The sequence below is a fragment of the Phyllostomus discolor genome, chromosome 2 (assembly GCF_004126475.2).
Source record: "Phyllostomus discolor isolate MPI-MPIP mPhyDis1 chromosome 2, mPhyDis1.pri.v3, whole genome shotgun sequence".
NCBI lineage: Eukaryota > Metazoa > Chordata > Mammalia > Chiroptera > Phyllostomidae > Phyllostomus > Phyllostomus discolor.
In genome coordinates, this window is record NC_040904.2 from 72345457 (window position 1) to 72364323 (window position 18867).

At 33.2% G+C, this 18867-nt stretch overlaps 1 protein-coding gene across 3 annotated transcripts in view; it reads left to right on the top strand.

Moving 5' to 3' along the window:
- The window catches only part of CADM2 (cell adhesion molecule 2), a 1092572-nt gene that overhangs the window by 930445 nt on the left and 143260 nt on the right, over positions 1 to 18867 (top strand). For all 3 annotated transcript variants that reach the window (XM_028504686.2, XM_036017949.1, XM_036017950.1), the window contains one exon: positions 4152 to 4322. In XM_028504686.2, the coding sequence (XP_028360487.1) occupies positions 4152 to 4322 (171 nt within the window). The remainder of the gene's footprint in view (positions 1 to 4151; positions 4323 to 18867) is intronic.

Consider the following 18867-nt stretch of genomic DNA (forward strand, 5'->3'; position numbering starts at 1 on the left):
GGTGGGCAGGGAGGTGGGCAGGGAGGTGGGCAGGGGTCCAGCAGTCTAACTCACACATTTGCCATTTTTTTCCATTGTAGTTCTTGATGAGATAAACAACTTAAAATCCCAAATAGAAGCAAGTTGTTATTTTACAATCTGAGTTTCATAAATATGCATAATATAAAAACTTGTATTTTTGAGACTTCATTAAGAAATGTTTAGGAAAATAAATTATGTTGAGAAGTATATCTAAAAGGTTTTCCTAGGCGGATGTTTAAAAACTTTTTTTATTATTAAAAATGTCTATTAATTACAAGGTGAATTCAATAATATAATGAGATAATTCCCAGCTGCCACCCACCAAAACAACCAGTATTCTGATTATTGAGGAACAAGTAATGCCCAAAATCTTTCTTTTTTTTTTTTTTTTTGGCGGAGGGGGGATGGAGATAGAGAGGTGGCTACAAAGATTATAAAACAAAGTAGGCCTACAAATTTCTCTGTTTATCATATGCCATCAAATTGTAGACATTGCACCAAAGCATTATATAATGTGTGACATGTTTAGTTTGAAAAATGTAAAAAATATAAAAATATATGTTTTAAAACAGTAAAGGTACAATGGAAGTTTAAGAAAAGAGGGGAGAGAGAGAAGGAAGTAATGAAGAAAGGAAGGGAGAGGGAGATGGGGGGAGAGAGAGAGAGAAAGAGAGAAAGAAAAAGAAAAGGAGAGAAGAAAGGTGCAGAATGAGTCTCAATATTCCAATATTCCCCCTTTACCTTTGGTTATATCTCTGGTGTCTACGCATCCACTATCCCCTTGTTCCTAAAACTGTAGTCTGTCGGACAGCAGGGCACTTTTCAGGTCTACCTCACAACATATTTGGTCAGAATCTGCATTTTACTAAGATCCAAAGTGATGAAAAAGCACATTCCAGTTTTAGAAATAGTGTTTTCAGTCACAGTGTCTGGTAGTGACATTACAAAGGATAAAAAAAGGAACTCTTTAAAACAAGACAGAACATGAAACGAAAGCACACAGGCAATCAACAAATTAACTATGCAACCTAAAGAAAATTTCTATTGACCTGTAATTGTGTAATGCATCAGTTATTTTATAAAGGTAGAAAATAAAAATAGAGGTAAACTTTAATTATTATTTTTTTTGTCTGTTTGGGGAGGATGTGGTCAGCATAAAATATGGGGAAATATTATGATTGGCTCTTTTTGGTGCATTTCCCATTCATTTAATATCTTCTAGTAACCTGATAAGCTGTAACATAAGCTAATATTAAAACAACAAATTATACTTTATTTTATTTGAATGGTATTAAAATCTTATGTTTATACAATTACTATCAAAATTTATGTGTCCAATTAATATTATGTTAAATGATGCTTTTGTACAGGAAAGTAAAACAGCTAAAGGAAGCAGATGTGTGTGTTCTTAAAATGCAGCTGCTATTATATTAAACATAGCAGCAATATTTTAGATGTGGTATAGCATACTTATAAAAGTAGTTTACCTAAAGATCTAAATTTTCTTATGTTGCCAACCCTTAGAGCTATGAACAAGAAAACATTGGATATACACTTATAGGAAAGACTATAAAATGTAAAAACAAGGCAACATTTTATACAAATCTATAATGCACTATAAAATTAAAGAGCTTCATATATATTTTTAATTTGGAGAACTCTAAATTATACTATTCTGATGTATTTTTTTAAGATTTTGTTTATTTAGTTTTAGAGAGAAGGGAAGGAAAGGGAAAGAAACACCAATGTGTGATTGCCTCTCATGTGCCCCCGCATTGGAGACTTGGTGCACAACCCAGGCATGTGCCCTGACCGGGAACGGAACCGGCAACGTTTGGTTCACAGGCTCATGCTCAATCCACTGAGCCACACCAGCCAGGGCTATTCTGATTTATTTTAACTGAAAGACATCATTTCATCCTTTTAATTTAAAATTTTTAAACTGAAGATGAAAATTATTTTCACCCTCAGAAATAACTTTGGTTATTTCATGAGATATTTTATGATATATTTCATGAGATATTTTGTAAGGTATATGTTTATTGAAAACCCTATGCCTTGTATGACTGATTTATAGTTAAAAGATAGAATTAAGATTTTATACCCTTCCTACCTATTCAAATGTTAGAGATCGTTCTTACTCTGTAAAACTGCCTAAATTACATAAAACTTCTTTTTGTGGTAAAATATTAATTAGGTGTTTTTTCTAACTATAAACATAATAATAAACATATTTTTAAGAACAAGACATAAAAATATACCTAGTTTTATCTTTTATTAATATTTATCTTATTTTATTTTTAAAATTAGTAAGATAAAACCATACCCCTTTGCAATAAGTAAAATGCAATGGACCATGCAACTGTTTGCCCATTATAAGCATCACAATCAACAATATTTTTAAAGTAAAATTCTGCATAGAGCACACAAATGGAGAAGCTGAATTTACATTAATTTGTTATCAATATAAATGTTTAAAATAAATTATTTGGCAGAGAGTAAATGGAAATATTTAATGCAGGTTTTGTGAAATAACTTTTTTCCTAAGATTATCATTGTTCATTTAAAATGTCAGTGTAAGAAAACAGAATGGTATTTTCCCACAACTATATTTAAGCTCCTATTATAATGATATCTTAACATAAGTCGATGGTTTTGATTTCTAATTAATTAAAATTGCCCTCTTCCTATCAGCTACTTGAGACTTGAGAAGTTTTGAATTAAATGAAAATATTATTAAACCTCTTTCCCATAGAGAACAAATAATTCCTAAGTGCAGTATTTAACCATAAGCTGAATTGTGCACAGTAAGTTTAAATACTCATGACTGAATTCACATCTTAAGGCAAGTATTCTATCTGTGTTGAAATTAATTTGTCAAGTGAAGAACAATTACCTCAATGGAAATTTCACACAAATATATATTTAAATACTCAAAAATATATATTTAAATACTCAAAATACTCAAAATATTTAGGTGACTGTCTACCTTATTTTCTTTACCAAAGATGGCAACTTTCTCTCATCTTAGGTATTTTTTAGCAATTATGTCCACTTCACATTGTTCATGGTAAAGTCTTAGTTCATGTACTACCCTGTACAGTCTTTTAGGCATAACCAAGTAGTTGTGAAAATGCTCTTCCCAAATGTGCTTGTGGCTCAGAGAATTAAGATTATCCTTTAATAAAACTGAAATCTAAAGAAGAGGGATTAATATTGTAAAATGGTCTGATTTTTCCAGGGGAGTATAAGAAATATTTGTCCTAAGGACTAAAAGTACGGTGTCCCATTCTATTCTTTCTATATTTAACTTTTAAATTTTGTTTTATAGTGTATTTTTATTTTCTTAAATTCATATTGGATAAATATTAAACTAACAAATATTTTCTTTCAAAAATTGATAAAGGGGAAAAGTTGTTTCCAATAAGAGTTTTTTAGTTTAATCTTTGTTATATTTTTTCCTTATCATTTAGTCCCCTTATACCTCCCTGCCCCCAGTAATCACCACACTGTTGTCCATGTCCATGAGTCCTTTCTCCTTTTTGTTTAATCCCTCCTTTCCCTAACCTCCCACCAGCTGTCATCCTGGTCTCCATCTATGACTCTGTCCCTATTTTTCTAGCTGGTTCAGTTTGTTCATTAGGTTCCACATACGAGTGAAATTATATGGCAATTGTCTTTCTCTGACTGACTTATTTCAATTAGTATAATGTTCCCCAGGTCCATCCATATTGTTGCAAAGGGTAAAGTTTTCTCCTTTGTTATGGCCAAATAGTATCCCATTGTGTAAATATCCTATGGCTGTTTTATCCACTCATCTACTGATGGACACTTAGTCTGCTTACATGTCTTGGCAATTATAAATAATGCTGCAATGAACATAGGGGTGCTTATGTTCTTTTGAATTAGTGTTTTGGGTTCTTTTGGACATATTACCAGAAGTGGGATCACTGTGTCAAAAGGCAGATACATTTTTAATTTTTAAGATGTCTCCATACTGCTTTTCACAGTGGCTGCACCAGTTTGCATTCCCACCAACAATGCACAAGGGTTCCCCTTTCTCCACATAGAATCTGTTACATTTTGTAAGAGAATATCACAGAAAATTTTAATTTGTATTTTATTTTCAGATGTAAAATATTTAAAAGAGGAGGATGCAAATCGCAAGACTTTCACTGTCAGCAGCACTCTGGACTTTCGAGTGGACAGGAGCGATGATGGAGTGGCAGTAATCTGCAGAGTCGACCATGAATCCCTCAATGCTACTCCTCAAGTGGCCATGCAGGTGCTAGAAATACACTGTAAGTAAATGAGCAAATCTCCTCATCTATGTTTAAAATCATTTCAAAGTTACAGAAAATGTGCAGCAAAATCTACAGCCAAATAAAGTAAAATGACTCTCAATAGTATTAATCAAGTTCAAAGGAAGTAGTCCTTGGCTGAGTATCATTACACAGAAGGAAGGAAAAGGAGGCATCAACAGGTTAAAGCTCCTAATTACCTTTCAAATAGTGGCTTGATGTTTGGGTGCACATCTGGGTTGGGGGAGGAAGAGTGGTAATTTTGAGACAAGCAGAGAGTTGGGGAATCTGAAAAGGTCATTGGTGAGCTTTACTGAATGAAAGAAACTCTGTTACATGCAAATATGGCTTTCTATCTGTGCTTTTATTAGACTGTTTTTATTATCTTCTCTATAAAATATACTAAGTTTGTATGAATGCAAGGGCATATCAAGTGTGTTATCTTCATCAATATCATATTATTTGGAAGCAATAAGAACAATATTAATTAGATGACTCCAGTAGGCCTGGTGCAGTGCTAAATGCTTCATTGGCATTATCTCATCTCATGTTATCTGTTAGAGCATCAGCATTAGAAGCTGATATGTAGTTACTCTGTTTAGTCATAATTGACAGATGAAGACACCAAATATAAAGGTTGAGTCACTTGACCAAGTTCACATGACTAGCAAATTGTGGACTTGTCTTCATAATGTTTTCAGTAGTTAGCAAGGTCCTAGGTATAGGAGATCTATAAATATTTATCAAAATGAAAGTGAATGAATTGAAATATATAAGATAAAACAGAAAAGAAAAAGAGCAGAACACAGGATGTTATATTTCTGAATTGGATTATTTGATTTTTTAAAATATTGGAAATTTGTTGTTTGCTTTTGTTATTTATTAAAGTTCTAGATTGAGTTTAGAATTTAAGTAAGATGTAAACTTACATTAAATCCTAAAAGTTTAAATGTAAGGACCCATCTTTGAATATGCCTTGTATTTGCTTTCACTTATTTATTGAACAAGAACTTATTGAGTGCCTACTATGTAACAGGTATTGTATTGGGCACTGGGGTTATGTAAGTGACCAAAAAAGAACAACAAAACAAATCAAGATGGTCTTCAAGTGTCAAAATCACTGCCACTTCAAGTGTCAAAATCAACAGCAACAAACTCCTTTTCTGTTACAGCACCTGTCCTGTGCAGGAATGGCAGAAAAACAAAATAAATAAATACAACATGAACTAATACAACATAAGTACACAAACTAAGTTTTATGGGGAAAAATGAAACAACATTAATGATAAAGAGTACAATTGGAGAGGTGGGAATGGGGATCAAGGGAAATTAGTGTGTGTATGTGCGCACACGTGTGTGTGCTATGTATTATATATATATGGAGGCCTGTTGAGAAGCTATCCAACCAAAGTGATATGATAAATAGAGACATTTATTGAAGAAGATAAAAGATACAACAAACACTGTACATAGAATGACAAAGACACCTTAGTCCTCTTCAAAGCAGGCACCTTGGGACCTCACACAGTTTTAGTCACCATCAGATGCCCATTTTATTTTCCTGAATCTCATCAATGATTGAAATCTCTTCCCTTTCAAAGGTGACTTTAGTTTTGGGAAAAGTCAGGAATCGAAGGGCACCAAATCTGGGCTGTAAGGGGTCGAATCACCTGGATGATTTGATGTATCACCAAAAACTCTGCTCAAGATGTGATGCATGGGAGATGCATTGTTGTGGTAAAGCTGCCAATCACCAGTTGCCCATACCTGCAGACTTCTGAATCATCCAAATAATTTCTGCTGAAGAATGTTCAAGTTTAACACAAAATTTGATGCAGATTAGTTGCTCTATTTGCTCAGTCATTTTGAATGCAATGATCACACAGTACACATGCTCACTCAACAGTGTCTACTTTCCTCACTGACCAGTACAGTGAAGATGTCATTGTTCATGCATGCACATTCCAGTCTACTCTCCATGACTGATAGGTTACATTGATGCTACATAAACCATTCTTATCATATTAACAATGGATGGAGTTTTTTGGGGTATATCTTATATGTGTAACATTATATATACACATACGAAAAGAGAAGGAAGAGCAAGTATAAAGACCATGAGATAAGAGCATGCCCTAGTGTTCTAGGAACACCAAAAGCATCAGTGAAATCAGGGTGGAGTGGACTATGGGAAAATTCAAGAGGAAATTATGAAAAAAGTTTGAAATACCAAGGGAACTAGGCTTTAAATTTTTTTTTTAGTTGAGAAATTATCATACTTATAACTTTTCATTGTTCATTGTGATTTAATTACTCTCAGTTTATCATTAAAATTGTTATAATTTTATATACTTACAATTATATTACGTTAGTTTTATTAATTTTCTGTTCTTATTGAAGCAGATGCAGAAAGAAGCATATTTTATAGCTGAAACTGAGACTAGCTCCAAATTTCAAAACTTATTTGCAGTAAGACCTTGAAACAATGATTGAAACTGATTAGAATTTGAATGTAACCTAGAGAATTAATTTCTGTGAATAGCAAACTAAGCAACTTAAGTCAAGTTTTTGGCATTAAACAAAATTTAATATGTCTATTGCCCTCTTGGTTAACTTAGACTTCTATAACAAAAATACCTGACCAGGTGGCTTATAAACAATAGAACTTTATTTCTCACAGTTCTGGATGCTAGAGTTCTAACATCAAGATTCAGGCACATTTGGTGTCTGGTGAGGACCTGCCTCCTGGGTCTCGGATGGTCTTCTCTCTGTACACGCAGGTGAAGGGGGCTAAAATAGCTTTCTGGGCTCTCTTTTATAAGGACACTAAGCTCAAGCACGACCTTCCAAGGCCCCACTCTTTATTGTAACATTGGAGATTAGGTTTCAACATATGAATCTGGGCAAGAAAAACATGTCTATAGAATCTTCCCTTTTCTATTTTTTCTTACTTCATCAATGTCTTTCAAAATATGTAAAAGTGTAATTTGACATGCTGAGAGAAGCCAGATCATCAGCATTGTAATTTAAACTTATTTTCCTTACATATAAAGGCAAGTAAAACTGTTTAAAAATGATATTTGGTTACTAATTTAACTGTAGTCTTTGACATAAAACTAATGAAAGTTGAGTCATGAGGAATGTTGAAGATTGCCAGCCAAAGACCATTGGCCATCCGCTAGTAGCCTAGACAAGTTAGGTTTATTTGGTGTTTTATGATGAAAGAGAAGTCAAACCAGGCAATCTCTGAGTATGGGTAAGAGTTAGGAGTGGCTTTATGACAAGAGTTAGGAAAGACTTGTCCTGAATATTCTAAAAACAGTTCTGGGATTGGATGAGGTCAAACTGGGGGGCAATCTAGTAATGGATATGTTGGCAACTTTTACCTAGAAAGCAAAAATATTAAAGCAGAACTCCTTTGGCTGTTATAAAAATGCAATGGTTAGTATGCTAATTTTTGTGGTTGCTGAATGTCTTGGTTTCTGTCTTGTTTCAGACCTGATCATGCAGTAGACGTGCCTTTATCTTACTCCATTCCATATTCACAGAATGGCTTCATCTGATTACTGTTTAGATTCTAGAGAATTGTTTATGTTTTTTGAAAATATTTCAGCTTAGCTGTCAGATGCCAGTTGTCAGCTGCTAAAGTCATTTTCATTTTCTTGGGAGTCTAAAATGGAACTATTATACACTTCCTGGGCATTTTTAGTTCATCATATTTCAGCATGCATTATTTAGCAAACTTTATGGAGGAAGGCAACTGAGTTGCCTAATTTTTTAGAAAGTTTTGTGTGAAAAATGTTAAACTTGCTGGCCAATTAAAAATAGCAACTCATTCTATCATGGTTTAATATGTAAGTGGCTAGAAGGCAGAAATCAGATCTATTTAAATTATTTTCCCTAAAATCTAGCATACATTCCATCATTTAAGTATGTGAAGTTAGTTAAAACTAACTGATGATAATGCTGAATGTTACTTTAGTGATGCAGAACATTCCCCAGAGATGAAATGAGGAGTGGAGAGTGGAGAGGGGACATTTAGCAACAGTCCACATTAAAATTAGAACAAATTTGGTACAGTCTTTATAAACATCTAAGCATCTCAATGGTTGTTTTCAGAGATAGTAGATTATGAATCTACCTAGGTGCAAGGAGCAACATGTGTGATATGGCAATGTCCACAGATGCAAGTGGAGGGAATTAAAAAGAGTTGAAAAAAATAAGGTGGTTAGTTTAGAACTTATTGAAATATACTGTACAACATACGCAAACATGGACTTGAAATTGAGGTTTTTATTTATGCATACTGGTATCTTAATGCCATGATATTAAATGCATTCTCAGAACACTCCTTCTGGAAAAAAATTCTAATCTGTCTCTTGTGTTATTCATTTTCTAAAACAGATGATTTTTAATGTAATTGTGTCAATATTACATAAAGAAAATATATGTTCAGCTATTGTCTTCTTTTCTGTTTTGTGCATAGTTCTTTCTGTTAGTACAGATACATTACTCTTACTTAGAATTAAATAAAGCCTGACTCATACAATCTGTTCTTCTAACAATTAAATCAGCAAAGAATGGTTACTATTTCAATAAGATCTGTATAAAAACAAGAAAATGAATGAGAATTTCCATCCATAAAAAGAAACTGGTCTTTTCCTTTGCTCAGGTGCAAAATATGCTGTTACCTATTAAGTGAAATGTGCAGGCATATGTGGGTGGGCTGGAATGGGAGTAGGGGGGAGAAAACTGTACTTGAACAATGATTAAAATAAAAAAAAAAGAAAATTTGCTTTAAATTTTGTTCCATTGGACACCACCGCTCTGAATGATTTCATCATACTTTCATTTTCTTATGTCATTATTTTTAGCATAGTTGGAAATAATTGATGAGCTAAGGGTGAGAAAATGATGACATAATTATAGAAAGCTGATATAGGAAGAAGTTTCATAAGAAATATAAAACCACTATAGTTTCATATGTATCTCATAGTTATGAGTTCAATGTTTTTATATTATAATTGTAAGGTAAAATGATATTAAATCTATTTTTTAAAGACTTCATTTATTTATTTTTAGGAAGGGGAAGAGAGGTAGAAAGAGAGAGAAACATCAATGTGTGGTTGCCTCTTATGTGCCCCCTACTTGGGACCTGGCCCGCAACCCAGTCATGTGCCCTGACTGTGAATCAAACTAACAGCCCTTTGGTTCACAGTCCACTGAACCACACCAGCCAGGGCTAAATCTATTTTTAAAAGTAAGATATCTCCTTGTTTTTTGGAGGACTTCTAAGAAAAAATACGAATTATGAAATATATATTTAAAAATAGAACTATTATTAATAAGACTCAAAAATTAAAATTGAGACCATTGGATTCAAATATTATTCTGAGGATTAATCTTATAATTTTTTAAGGAGGGAAATTTTTGCATATATTTAAGAAAAATAAGGTCGGTGATTTAAGTGATTATTACAGAACAGAAACTTTTATTCTGCCCTCCAAAATAACTTTTTAATTTTCTTTATGATTCCCATGAGTTTGTAATTTGCAATTTAGTTTTTGGTTTGAGCCTAGGAGGCTGCCGCCCATTAGTGGGTGGCAATGGAAGTGCACTGATTCTTCAAGGCGGTATGTGAGCTGTGCCCGTAGAGGCCTGAGCCATACTTTCACAACTTTAATGTTTAGTGTCCAAATACAGGTTCACAATCTCTGGTATGAAATATAAACTTTCTAAGAAAATATATTTTGAGTACAGCGTGACTTTGAAAATCAGTATTGCATATTTTAATATTCAAGTTCTGAAGTCAGATTAGGATAGGTTGGAAAGCAAGGTTCTCTTTATGACTTCATACTAGTCAGTTTAAACCTCAATTTCCTCCTCAGGGAAATGTACCTACTTTATGTATTTTGTAAGCATTTAAATCAGATAATGCATCACACAAGTGCTTGGATTTCTGTTTTGTTATTAATTGGAAAGTAATATTCTTTATGAATACAAAGAAGTTCAGCTAATACTTTCTGTGGGATCTGTACATTGTGGAGGAGAATGGAAAAGCTTGGGAATAAAAACAGGGAGCCTGTGGAATAGTTAAATATTTATAATTTTGCCTAGGGCACACATTACTTACTATCACTGATAGAAATCAAACTTAATTATATCCAGAAAATAAGAACAATTTTTAAAATATGTTTTCTTTCCAATAATAAAAGCTACAAATAAAATACCCTTAGCCTAAAGGAGAAATTTCCTGGAAACTATCTATTGTAACTATGCAGTTACTGTTTTATTTGACTTTACTCAATTTAAATATATTTCAAAATATACCACAAAATTTAAGAATTATTTTATAATTACTTTTTGATGATGATGGTGATGATTTTGGTTTTCTCATATTTACCAAAATGATATGTAAGAGAACATTTCAAAGATTAGCTAATGTATGTAATGAAAATAAACCTGATAATTGACAAAGTGACTAACAAACAAAAACTAAGTTAACTCTACCAGTTTGTATAGCTTTGCATGTCATTTCACTTGACTTAACCTATGCGGTTTCTACTACTGTTGCATGTTTGTTAAATAAACATTGAATGCATAAGCCCTCCCATGGCAGATTTATAAAACCTAAAACATATTTGTATTAATGTGCATCTTTGTATTCATTGCATTATTTACTATTTCTTTTTGCATACTCATGGTGAAGTTTTTCCATGGTGCTTTGATAACATTTACTTAAAACAACATCCAAACATAGACAACTTGAAAATGTTTAGGGACACAATAAATTTTGATTTCTCATTTTGTCCCTTAAATGATGATATGCAGTCTTATTTTTAAAATGAGCTTTCAGAAGAGTCAAAATGTCCTTGCTAGTGATGAAATTTGACTAGTGACCTTTCTGATACCTCAAGACCCTCTGGGTCTTGGTTTCATGGTCTATATAAGAGGTCAATGACAGACTTTCTCTGTGTGCTGTCTAAAGTATTCGCTGAACCAATGCATATAGAGCATTCATAGTATTTTCTATTATTTACCAAGTACTTGACCACTGTTTACTATTCTTAGAAGATAGCTATGACAGTTTTAATTTTATAATGCACTAGTGTTCCTGACAAGTAGTTGGAAAAATTACAAAAGTCATTACTCATGAATTTATTGAAGAAATATTTAATTCAGGTCCAGGAGTTATTCAAAGACTCAGGATAAACCAGTGAGTAATATTGAGACCATTTCTGCTCTGAGGAGCTAGCTTTTCTAAGCATATAAGAAGCAATGAGTAATACCACTTATGAAAACACCTGAACTTCAGTTGTTGCAGTGTGCATGTTACAATGTATAATGTTACCATCTTACAATGTTACAATTCTAGTAAAACAATAGATATAAATGAGTATAATACTGTACTTTGAATGTTTTAGGAACTATATCAATATTTATAGAATTACATTTGTTATATTTTGTTATTATTATGAAGGGGTAAGGGCTTTTTGTTTGGTAAAACATTTGACTTTTAACTTCTTTTATTAACCTGAAAAACCCCTAGTGATAGATAAATAATGTTGTTGAACTATTGACACTAAATGCTATAATAGCTTGTACTTTCAAGATTGTCCATGAGATGATTTAATAGTAGCTTCACCACAGGTCTTTTCTCTTTGCTGAAATCATTGTTAAGGATATAGAAAATCCACCCTACTAGATATCTGTACTTTATTTCAAATCCTGAATCACTGAAATAGAACGAGAGATGCCCTTATTTCCTATGTTAATAAAGCTTTTAAATTTTTGAATAAGAACATTTGTCTATTAATATATCTTTTGATAGTAATTTTGTTTCATTTATTTTCTTTTTTTAAAGACTTTATTTATTTTAGAAAGAAGGGAAGGGAGGGAGAGAGGGAGAGAAACATTAATGTGTTGTTGCAGGTGTCTCCTGCGCCCTCTACTGCAGACCTGGCCTGCAACCCAGGCATATGCCCTGTTTGGGAAGTGAACCAACAACCCTTTGGTTCACAGGCCCACACTCAATCCACTGAACCACACCAGCTAGGGCTGTTTCTTTCTAAATTTTTCAGAAGTAAAAATAATATTTAAGAAAAAAGTGTGTTTTCATGTTTTTATTAAAGATTAATTCTGAAGAAGTACTAAAATAGTATTTGTAGATAAGTGTATATATCTTTATTTTATGAGCTTTTGCAACACTTCCTCATTTGCTTCATTCTGAGAGAAATAGAAAGTAGCTCATTCATTTATTCTTCCAAAATTTAAAGAACTCTTAGATTATAGAAGGCATTGTATTAGGCTCTGGAGACATATAGTTCAATAGATTAAGATCCCGGATCTTGAATGCTCAAAGTGTGGTGGATAAAGCAACCTTTTAAATAAAAAATGTGTTTTGCTCAAAAAATAATTTCAATACTTTGAAATATGTAGTGGAACCTGGGTTCTCAACCTTAATTTGTTCTGGATTCCTGTTCAAAAACTGAGCGGTGCCTGAGAGATGTGTGACTGATCAAACAGGTGTCGGTGCGAGAGGTCTGTCGGGGCAAGAACCTGGGCTTTGTTGGACAATCGAGATGTATTTTCCATGAACAGCTTGGCTGAGAACCTAGTTGTTCAAGACAGGAGACATTTGGAAACTGAGATTTGGCTGTATTTGAAATGAAAAACTACAGCCAAATAAAATTTACAAATAAATATAGATGGGAAAAGCACTTTTTATATTTTAATAGATAATTTGGCATAACATATACATATAATAAAAGGTTTAATTTTGCATTATTTGCATTCTATTCAGACTCAAGTCTTCATTAGGAAAAAGATTAATAGCATAATATATGTAGAAATTTAAGATTATTTTATAAAATTATCTTATTATCTCTTATGCATTGTGCAATTCCTGATTCCCCAGTTATATATGAGACAAAATATTTACAAAAGGCATTCAATTATTAAAATAATAAATATTTTGGTGAAATTCTGGAAGTTATAAAGTTAAAATTAACCCTTTTTTATGTGGTTACAATTTTTGTTTTGTCTTTTTTTTATCTGAGACACTTGAGTTTAGAAGTTCTATACCAATTTAAAGGTATTATTTTTAGAATGTCATTCATATTTCACTAAATTAACTCTACCTTAATTTTAACCTAAGGGAGTACTTGATCAACTCCCTTATGAATATACTAATATGAGTGATGAATTTAAAATAGCAGTAATAATGACAGATCTGTAGTGTTAAGTAAAAACCTGTTATAGACCAAATCATTTCCTGTTACTAAAAAAATATATATTGAGATGGAATCAGATTTGGGGTAAAACCATGTCATTGTAGTGTTTGACATGGTTAAAAATGCAATTTTGAGGATGTTTTTAACATGATATATTTAAAGAGGAATGCTCATATATCATGGAAATAGAATTTTGGGTGAATTTTCAAATAAATTCCTTCATAAATTGAGTTTTTTCCCTGCCAAAATCAGATGAGAAAATTAGTACATAGTATTTTAATTAAAAAACAGTTTTCCATTTCTTAATCCTGAAAAGGTGTTACCTAATGATATCTAATACAGAAAATGTGTACAAGGAGGAAAGTCAGTAATTGCTATTTAATTAACATAAAGGGGAAGGGTCATCGAGGAACATGTAAAGAATACATGAAGTTTGAGGTTGGGAGGTGGAGGTGGGTGGGGGGGAAGAGGTGGTGGGAAAATGGAGACAACTGTACTTGAACAACAGTAAAAAATATTAAAAGAATAAACAAAGGTCAATGCAGTGGTATTTAAAAAATAAATAAAAACAAGCTTAGTAAAAGTTAACCTAAGGTTTGTGATATGAATATTTAAGGTTAATTTTACACATACCAGGCACCAACAAATTTCAATTATTTTTTCTAATATTTCATAATTAATGTATCAATCTGATAATAAGATACATAAAATTGTCTCATTTATTTAATAATTTGTTTGTTAAGCATGGGTTTTGTATGAAGCACTGACAGACACTGAGCATACAGCAGCAACTTTTTAAAAATTACACAAGGTGAAAAGCAGAACATGTGGCAGAGGCATCTGACCAAATTTTGGAGTAATAAATGGTTGTTAGCAAGGGTAGCTAAAGATTTTTCTTGGAATCCTAAAAGCAAAGATTAACCATGAAATATTTTAACCAGAAAAATGATGTGATCTCATTTATGTTTTCTGAACACAATTTTCTTTAGTTCTAGAAATATTAGAGGGGTGGAAAATTGGTACAAGGGAGATCACTATTATGGCAAAGCAGATAAAAGAAGTGATTGTGGAACTATAAAAAGATAAATGAGATTTGAAAATTATTTAGGAGGTAGATCAACCAGATGTGATTACTTGATTGATTTAGAAAAGATGAAAGAACAAGAGGTGTGTCCTGTATGTAGTGGATGGAGACTGGTGGTGTGTGTAGAACAGAGATTGCTGGAAGAGGAACATATTGAAGGAGGGCTGGAGATTTTGAATTCATTTTGGACATATCAAATGTTCCATGTCTTTTAGATATTCCAGTGGATATAGCGAATAGGTGCTGCATACACGTAAGTGTAGGTTGTGGCACAGAACTGCCGTGGGATATAAATCTGAGAGTGATTGGTGAGGACAGAGAAACTGAAAAGATGCATATTGCTGAAAGGTCCTAGAGAAAATTATGTGAGAACAGATTGTGAATCACATTCTTGGTGATCTCAATATCTAAAGATTAAACATAAGAAGATAACTGAACCGAATCTGGGAAAAAGTAATTAGAGATGTAAGAATTGAGTCAGAAATGTGGGGGTAAGTGATGGAGAATAATATAACCTAGGGATAATTCTTAGGAATATTTGCGTCTAATCAATATTTTATTTCACATCAATATTCTGATGTGAAATAAGAGTATTGTATTATATCCCTTGATTTTGGTAACTTAGTGGGTATGTGGTGGTCTTCATAAATGTTTGGTAGAAATACATGTGATCATATCATCTGCCTTGGCATGTAGTTATAACTGAATTCTGAATTTTGAATATGAAGAGAATGGTGAATCATGCTTCAGTAACTATTTGTTACACAAGTTGTTACGTATCTTATAAACTATTTAATCTAAAAAGTGCAGTGCTAGGAGAAATCAGACCATGTTCTGTTTTCCTCTCTTCAAATAGCTACCTGCCACTGTATATTTTACATAATTGAAACAGATACTTTCCTATCCATACTCCTTTGACACACACCATTCCTTTGCATTAAATAAACCAGGAGTGCCAGGGAGATAACATTCCCTCCTCCCTCCAGAGCAATTCTCACCAAGAACTAATGAGCATTGGTAAAAACAAGGTCTGGGAAAAGTCCAGCCATTGTTAATATAATGGGAGTGGTTTACACAACATGATATAACCTAGCAGCCAAGGAGAGTGGACTGGAATGCACATTTGTGAACAATGATGACTTCACTGTACTAGTCAGTGTGGGACAGTAGATGCTGTTGAGTGAGCATGTGTACTGTGTGGCCGTCACACTCAAAATGACTACAGCGAATACAGCAATGAATGTGCATCATATTTTCCATTCCTCCATGGAAACTATTTGGATGATTCAGAAAGCCATAGCTAAGGGCACCTGATGATTGGCAGCTTCATCACGACAAAATATCTGCTCATGGTCCATGTCCCATGAAGTTTTTTGGCAAAACACCAGTCACCCAGGCGATTCAGTCTCCCTACGGCCCAGATGTGTTGCCCTGCAACTATTGGCTTTTCCATGGAGGAATGGAATCTCATCAACCATTGATGAGATTCAGGAAAATAAAATGGGGCAGCTGATGGTGACTGGGAGAACTGTGTGAGGTCCCAAGGTGCCTACTTTGAAGGGGACTGAGGCATTATTGTCCTATGTACAATGTTTGTTATATCTTGTATTTTCTTCCCTAGATGTGCTATTTTTCATATTGTATGTCTGGATATCTTCTGGGCAGACCTGTACTTCCTAAATACTCCTGTGCCCATCAAGGAACATAACTCTGATGCATGCCCTACATTGTTTCTCAGAGTTCACAGCAGGATTTAACCCCAAGTCATCACCAGTCATCTCTGGTGTAATCGGCTCAATAACACAGTTTTTGTTTTTGTTTTTAAATTTTCTTCCTTCCCTTTCTCCCTCATTTCTCAGTGCTTTCTGAGCTCACTCCTCATAAAAAACAAACAAACAAACAAACAAACAAAAAAAACATGTTCCAATTTCTGTCTGTTAGGATCCTGTATTAGTTAGTGTTCTCCAGAGAAACAGAATTAATAGTGGGAATGGACACACACATATATACACACACACTAAGCAACTGGCTCACACAATTATGGAGTCTGGCAAGTCTCTGAATCTTCCATCTGAGTCAGCATGCAAAAGACAAGAAGAACCAATTATTTATTTTTATTCTGAGTCCAAAACTTGAGAGTCAGAACTGATGTCATTTCAGCCTGAAGTCCAGCAGGCTCAAGACCCAGGATGTTCAGTTCAAGCCTAAAGGCTCAAAAACAGTTAACATTTTAATTTATAGAAAGAGTTGGGCAAGGGTCAGCTTTTTTGTTCTAGTCAAACCTTCAACGGATTATTTGAGAGCCACCCACTTTATTTCAAGCAAACAGCTTTTTAAGTCTACCAATTTAAATATTAATCTTCTCTAGATTAAGCTGTACAAATTGGCAGTTACAAAATAGCCATGGGGATGTAAAGTATAGCACAGGAAACACAGTCAACAACATTGTAATAACTATGTATGGAGGCAGGTAGGTACTGGAAATATTGGGGAGAGCAATTTGTTAAGTATATGACCATCTAACCACGATGCTATAAACATAAAACTAATACAAAATAGTATTAAACTGTATTTTAAAATGAAACATTAATAAGCATTCATCTGCTTCAGAATGCTCTTACAGAAATACTTATAGTAAAGTTTGGCTGCATATCTGGGTGTCCCATGATGCATTCAAGTTGACACATAAAATTACCCATCACAGACACCTAAATTAACACGATTTTCTTTCCCAAAATCATACTTTTGTGATCTCTCTTTTGCTACTTTTTTTCTGGAAATAAAGCTTTCTTTTAAATTGTCAGAAGAAAATAAAATTTTGTTATGCATATACATAGTCAAATTTCAAAAAATCATAGACCTCAGTTTGCCCAGAGTTGTTCTTGCTCACAGCTGTTTCCCTGAATAATTGTTAATATTTTCTCAAGCCCTGGCTGGTGTAGCTCAGTGGATTGAGCGCAGGCTGTGAATCAAAGTGTTGCAGGTTCGATTCCCAGCCAGGGCACATGCCAGTGTTGCAGGCCACGGCCCCCAGCAACCGCACATTGATGTATCTCTCTCTCTCTCTTTCTCCCTCCCTTCCCTCTCTAAAAATAAATGGATAGAATCTTTAAAAAATATTTTCTCTTCACTTTAAAAAATGTTCTGCTTTGAAGACAAAATTATATGAGAAGTCTAGTCATTAACTGTGATAATAATAGAAATTATAGTGGTGTATTTAAATCTTTTATTTTTTCCTACTAATTAAAATATGATGAGTATGTGTCATATTTCTTCAAATTCTTTTTTTTTCTTCCTGGGTAATCTTATACTGAAATTATTTGCTATGATATATATGGAATGCCTGTTTGTAACCTGGATAATATTGTTGATTACCTTAAATGTATTTTCTTGTTAAAATGACTGGAAAAGAATGAGTTTAAAAAGAATAAATAGTTTATAAGGTTTATTTTTCTATATGTGACAAGTCTAAATATTTTTCTGAAATAAGAGTAACCTAAAAATTAGCCCTGGTTTATGTGACTCAGTGTGTTGAGCACCAGCCTGCAAACCAGAAGATCACCAGTTTGATTCCCAGTCAGAACACTTGCCTGGGTTGTGGCTGGGTCCCCAATGGGCAGCACGTGAGAGGCAACCACACATTAATGTTTCCTCCTTCTCTTTCTCCCTCTCTTGCCCTCTCTCTATAACTAAATAATATTTTAAAAATAAAAAGAAATAAAAATTAAACAGCTGATTGATATTTATTTAATTGGCTTCAAAGTTAGAGTGTGTTTATAACCCCAGGATATTTCCATTCTTCCATCACAACTAAGGGAAGGATGTGACTAACTTTGACTATCAGGAATGCTCAGAGACTATGTTGTTTGTAATGGAGATAAGAGGAGAAGGCAATTCCATGCTGACTGTGGGATACATGATGCCAGGACTTAGCAAAGTCTCATGAAGAAATGATATGGTTTATGTTGTCCCCTTTCTTTAGCTTATTTTTGATTTCTGTATGAAATATGTATCTTTATGTTTATTAAATAATATTACATAGCATAAAGTTATAAATATAAATGTCTTAAAGTATTCTTGAATCTTTTTCCACTAAGGGTGATTTTATTACTAAATGGAAATAATTAACAATTATGTTGTAACATGTATAACAAAAAGTTAACTTTTAGCAATATTCTAAATAACTATTTTGAATGTCTTCCTAACTACTTTAGAGCAAGCAGCATGT